The sequence below is a fragment of the Bos indicus x Bos taurus genome, chromosome 7, assembly GCF_003369695.1.
Source record: "Bos indicus x Bos taurus breed Angus x Brahman F1 hybrid chromosome 7, Bos_hybrid_MaternalHap_v2.0, whole genome shotgun sequence".
NCBI classification, from domain to species: Eukaryota; Metazoa; Chordata; class Mammalia; order Artiodactyla; family Bovidae; genus Bos; species Bos indicus x Bos taurus.
In genome coordinates this window covers 8,201,115-8,207,159 of record NC_040082.1, presented here as the reverse complement: position 1 = coordinate 8,207,159, position 6,045 = coordinate 8,201,115, and the positions used below count along the sequence as shown (strand labels likewise).

The 6,045-nt window shown below is 37.6% G+C and overlaps 1 protein-coding gene across 1 annotated transcript in view; it reads right to left on the bottom strand.

Moving 5' to 3' along the window:
* Positions 1-1,062: 1,062 nt before the first annotated feature.
* Positions 1,063-6,045, bottom strand: part of LOC113894958 — a 126,769-nt gene continuing 121,786 nt past the window's right edge. The window contains exons 12-13 of the mRNA XM_027545486.1: positions 3,396-3,531; positions 1,063-1,474 (exon numbers count right to left, since the gene is read on the bottom strand). Of these exons, the coding sequence (XP_027401287.1) occupies positions 1,375-1,474; positions 3,396-3,531 (236 nt within the window). The 3' untranslated portion in view covers positions 1,063-1,374. The remainder of the gene's footprint in view (positions 1,475-3,395; positions 3,532-6,045) is intronic.

Below are 6,045 nucleotides of genomic sequence, written 5' to 3'. Positions count from 1 at the left end.
GGATGGGGAACACATGTATACCTGTGGCGGATTCATTTTGATATTTGGCAAAACTAATACAATTTGTAAAGTTTAAAAATAAAATTAAAAAAAAAAAAAAGAAAGCTGAGCACCAAATAATTGATGCTTTTGAATTGTGGTGTTGGAGAAGACTCTTGAGAGTCCCTTGGACTGCAAGGAGATCCAACCAGTCCATCCTAAAGGAGATCAGTCCTAGATGTTCATTGGAAGGACTGATGTTGAAGCTGAAACTCCAATACTTTGGCCTCCTGATGCGAAGAGCTGACTCATCAGAAAAGACCCTGACTCTGGGAAAGATTGAAGGCAGGAGGAAAAGGGGACAACAGAGGATGAGCTTGTTGGAAGGCATCACCGACTCAATGGACATGAGTTTGGGTGAACTCCAGGAGTTGGTGATGGACAGGGAGGCCTGACGTGCTGCGGTTCATGGGGTCGCAAAGAGTCAGACGCAACTGAGAGACTGAACTGAACTGAGTTGCTCCAGAGTGCTTGACTCTGACCGGTGGACGCCCTGAAAGCTGTGTTCCATGCTGCGTTAGTGAGGGTGTGGGGCTTCTGAGTGAACCACAGCATCTGGGATGCACACTTGGATTGTTCCACCCAGAAAGGAACTCAGTGCTGGGAATTCACTCTTGAATTTCTCTGAATTTCACGTTCAGGAGCAAGAATAGAACATTCTTGATTTATTTTGTGCTTTCCTTTTGATGTGTGATAGATATTCAGATGACAATTCAGGTAATATGACCCATGCCTCTGAGTTTTCTCCCCTAAACTCAGTCTTATTTCCTTGTTTTATTTTTATAACAATAATTCTTTTCTTTTATACAGGAAATTTTGAGAGGCATTTGGGTCACTTGATTTCAAGATAACCTAACAGAAAGGTCCTTGTTTAGCTGAAATATTTGCTCATTTGAGCCACTTCATTTTCATGAGCCTAAATTTCCCAAGTATCAACTTCCCACATCATGACTTGCAGACGTTCTAGGAAGCCTACAGCCAAAGCACAGGGTGGAATATTTAGCAAAGAATATAAAATAAAAATAAAATAAATCAGCTTTTATTGTACTTATGCTTTCAAAAAGCCAGAGATATGCAGCATACTATATTTTGATGCTAACGTGCTGCTTTGAGGGGGAAAACATGAAATTATTAATGATGTTAATATAAGTTATCTGAATGTCATATTGTATTTTGGTATTTTGGTTCAAAATCAAAATTATAGCCATCACAATAGTTAAATATATCAGAGGAACATTCACTTGCAAAGCTATATAATGATAAATGTTTTTATTTCTTTTTGTAACTGGCTAGTGGTGATTTTGTGGATCCTTTCTCTTAAGATTAGGATTTCAGTCACATTCTGGTCTCCTCTAGAGGTCGGTTCATGAAGTCTTGAATAGCCTGGTGCAAAGGAAGCCATTTTTTGATGGACATTTTCAGAGCTGTAATCCAGCTGTGGAAGTAATAGTACAGGACAATTCATTAAAAAATTGTTCTCTAGGGACATGAAATGTTACAAAGTCTTTTGATTTATTTTACAGCTGTTTCTCTTGGATATTTACTTTGAAATTAATATAGTAACCAGGATCCTCATGTTTTGGATTGAACAAAAAGGTAAAACACCAGAAGAGAAATATGCAGTGATAACTATGAAGTAAAGTTAATATAAATAACCCGGCCAGAAGAGCGTATACCAAAGCTATGGGCCTTTTAAAATCATTACTAGTATTTTACTGTTTCTCTCTAAAGTTTGGTTGATCAAATGTACAGTGATCAAACATTGCTGTTAGGGCCAAATAGTCCTTCATCACGTTGTGGAAGCCAATGCAAACTCTAGTTAAATCTCCCCTCTCATCTTCTCCATTCCTTTCACTTTCTTGGATAATATATTATAAAATTTGCCCATATAATGTTTATTCTAAAAGTGGTTAATAGGCATTATTTTTTAAAAAATGGTTTGAGTCAGATAGCTTATGCAGTGGGAGTTAAGGGGAGTCACCCAGGATTCCTTTTAGCAGTATGTCTCGGAAACACTGAATTAATATACTCTCAGATTCTCTGAGATTGATAGAAATCTCTGAATATGATTTCTATCATTTCCTAGACTTATTTTACTACTTTTTGCGAGTGGGCTATCTTTTGGAACCAGAGTCCCCAAAACCATACTTAGACTGTCGCCCTTCTACTTTGAAATATTTCTTTAATGACTTAATATTGCTTCCTCTTTATAGTACCCACTCATGGATTTGGCAGTGAGATCTAACTAGTTAACTTTCTCTCTTCGAGAAGCTGTAAATTTTATCAGCTGGGAGTTAACTTTGTTTCATTGGCCCTTTTTCTAATATGCCTGCTAAAGCTCGCCTTCAAAGGACAATCTTAATCTGCCACCAGATTATACAGCACAAGTCTGAGGAAGATCTTGGGAAATATCTAGCAATTCTCTAGTCATTGTTCTGCCATCTAGCCCTTGCTTAGGGGTTAGTGGGACAGGAAGGTTACATAATGGGGGAAGGCCTAAGAAGGTCCTTTTTCCCTTTTCCAAATGGTTACTTGCTGGAGATTCCTAAAATTATACTTTGGGAGTTTTATCTCTTTGGGTTGAAACAATGAATCTTGTTCTTCCAAATGGCCCTGAAAGCTTTCCCCCGTCCTTTGTTGTAAAAAGTCACTATAAACTTCTTGATTAGATCCCTTTTATCCAGACAGCTGGAAGACAGTGTCTGGATGGTCACCATCAGTTGAGGGTAGGAATGGGAGACAGTGAACACGAGTGTCTAGGGGCTTGCAGTTAGGTCAGGCAGACTTGGGTGATGAAGGAAGGTCCTCCAAGTGCCTGCTCTGCTTCTTGGTTTTGTCTCTGTTAGCTTTCCTGCTGGTTTTTTTCAGCATCATTATGAAACAAGTGCCCGTTTGTGCATACCAAGTTGGATACTGAACGTATCCGTTTAGATGGATAAGTCCTATGCCCTTCAACTACTTATAACAAAACTGAACATCTGACCAGATGGACATATCAATAAGAGTTAAGTGAAATGTGGTGAAACAGCCAATCTGTGAATTGAAAAATTAATATTTTATTTAATAATAAATTAATATTTACAGGTTATAGTGTTAGTGAATTTTTTATATTGAAGCCTGAGTTAGCTTGGGGGGAACTATGGACTCCTTTTTCATTAAAAAAATTACTTCTAGAAGAATCATCTTCTGTATATTGAAAGAAAAAAATCCTGAGGAATATTAACTATAGGAACAATGCAAAGAAAGGGGAATATTTAGTAGAAGATGTTGAGCTGAGGTTGGAAAATGAATACAAAGGTTTTCTTAGAAAGCTCTTGTCAGGACCGACAAAGAAGAAATACACAGACTTGACTTACCGTTGATTTTCTGTCTTATTTTCTGCACAGAAATAGAAAGTCTTAAATTCTTCTGATGGAGGCTTGAGTTCAATTACTGATTGGTTGACACTAAGGGTCTGCTCATTCACCCTGTATCCTTGTAGATAAAGGCCACCTACAGAGGGTGAAAGGACAAAGCAAGTGAGGAGAATAAGGAAAGAGTAAAGTGGAGAAAAATTCTGACACGGTGTCAAGAAAATTTTGTCTCCAAATGAAACTCTAGTTCAGGTGTCTCATTTAACAGATGAAGAAACGAGACTCCAAAAAATATATCATTTAAGGTTATCCATTAATTATTAATGGCAAGACGGGAACAAAGTTTGGATTTCCTGTTCTTTTCATTTTTACAGTCTTTTCATTACATGTTCAATATTTAGCTTCGTGTTACTGTGGGCCTAACGTAGCTTTTTTTTTAGTGTGTTCCTGAAGGACACATTTTGAAATACATATCTTGGTATCGAAGATTGACACCTACAAAATTACATTAGAGGAAAAATTAAATAGTATCTGCTTGGACAGAACCATTAAGGCATTCTGAGGAGTAACGAAGATTGCCAGAGGTTTCTATGACCAACATAGATTCTCACCTTTGTGCAAATGCAAAGCACTTCTAAAATATGAACGCACAGGGTGATATGAGGGAACCAACTTGAATTAAAATGAGAATAAATGACCGGTTTTACAAGATAATTTCTTTCCCGTGGTCCTTTGACTCTATCTTAGCAGTTATATATTGCTTGGCCAGAATTTTGTTTACATTATTTAGGAGTTGGGGTTGGAGGGGGAAGACATCAGTCTAGGAGAAGGTGCTGAAAAGTCAAAACACTTGAGCTTTGTTTATGGTGTCTTGATGTTCTGCCTGAATCTCATGCAGATACTCTAGGTCATATCATTAATAGCAATGATTAGATTTTAATTCTCTTTCTCGTGATTGCTAACTCTTGTTCTCACTCCCCAAACCCCACCACTCCAGAAGCCACTTTAGTGAGCTATGGTCTGTGCTTGCTCAGTAGTGGCCGATTCTTTGCAACTCCATGGACTGTAGCCCACCTGGCTCCTCTCTTGTCCATGTAATTTTCCAGGCAAGAATACTGGAGTGGGTTGCCCTTTCCTCCTGCAAGGGATCTTTCTGACCCAGGGATCCAACCAGTGTCTCCTGCATTGGCAGGCAGATTCTTTACCACTGAGCCATCTGAGAAGCCTGCTTCGTGTACTATACTAACAAAGAAAATGCCAAAATGCAACTTGGACTTCTGCTACACTACAGGGTAAACATTCTATGCTGGTATAAGGAACTGTGAAAGGAAAATTTGACTCATTTTTGGTTTTCTTTTGGCTACACGTGATACCAACATACACTGTCATAAAGTCACACATTTTTCTTTTTTAAACAGAATGTGTGGCTTTTGGACTTTGAAATTGTTTACTTTATAGAGGGAGTTTAGATGCAATGTTAAAGTCTTTTAAAATTTTTATTTTAAGAGTCCATTTTAGAACTAACCTCTAGGAAAGCATTCATTTCAGAAATGGCTAGTTTTTTCTTTTAGTAGGACCCAGTCTATCAGTGTTTACCGAACTCAGAGAATGACTTCTTTCTTTGAGCTAGATAGACATAAAACTTTACTGAGATATTATTTACACACCACAATATTTGTCTATTGAAAGTGTACAGTCACTGACTTTTAGTTTGTTTATGAAGTTGTGCAACCATCACCATAACCTAATCTTGGAACATTGAGTTACCGCCCCAAAAAGAAACTCCATACCCATGCTCACTCCCCATCTGTTTCCCCATGCTAACCCTAGGCAATCCTAACTGACTTCCTGTCTCTATAGATTTCTTTTTCCTGAGACACTTAATATAAATGGAGTTATACAGCATGTGACCTTTTGTGACTGGCTTATTTCACTTGGCCAGTTTTCAAGGCTCACTCATGTTGTATCATATATTGTACTCCATTTCTTTTTGTTGTTAAATGATATTTCATTGTGGGGATACACAGCATTTTATTTATCCATTTGTTACTTTGGACATTTGAGCTTTCCTCCATTTTTTAGCTATTATGAATAATATTGTTAGGAATATCCATGTGTGCGTTTTTCCATAGATGTGTTTGGGGATATATACTAGATGTAGAATAAGCAATCTGTTAGATATTTCAGGACTATAGGAAACCTAAGGAGATATCTGAGGGTTATTTTGCTGTTTTAATTCTCTGCTCCAAACAGAAGCACATGGCATTTTTATTATGTACTGGTTTTACCTTCTTCCTGCTTATATTTCCTTTTCTCATATGTCTGAGCAGATAAGAATACCTTCCTCCATCCCTATCCGTTCTGAGAATAAACAGACAGCCATGTCCAAAGGTGTCTGCTACAAACAGGAAAGTTTCTGACCCCTTTGCTAACCAGTTATAGCGTAGGAATGATCAGCATAAAAGTCATCCAGTTATAACCGCATTGCCCCATTTTAAGTGACCTCATTGGGCTGGTCATGATCATTCATTGGGTGGCAGCAATAAATAACAAGCTAACACAATGTTTGCACAGAGATTTCTCATAAGAATTATATATTTGTTGCAATAATGTAAAATATATCTGAGAAGTGCATATAGACCTTGATGTGATT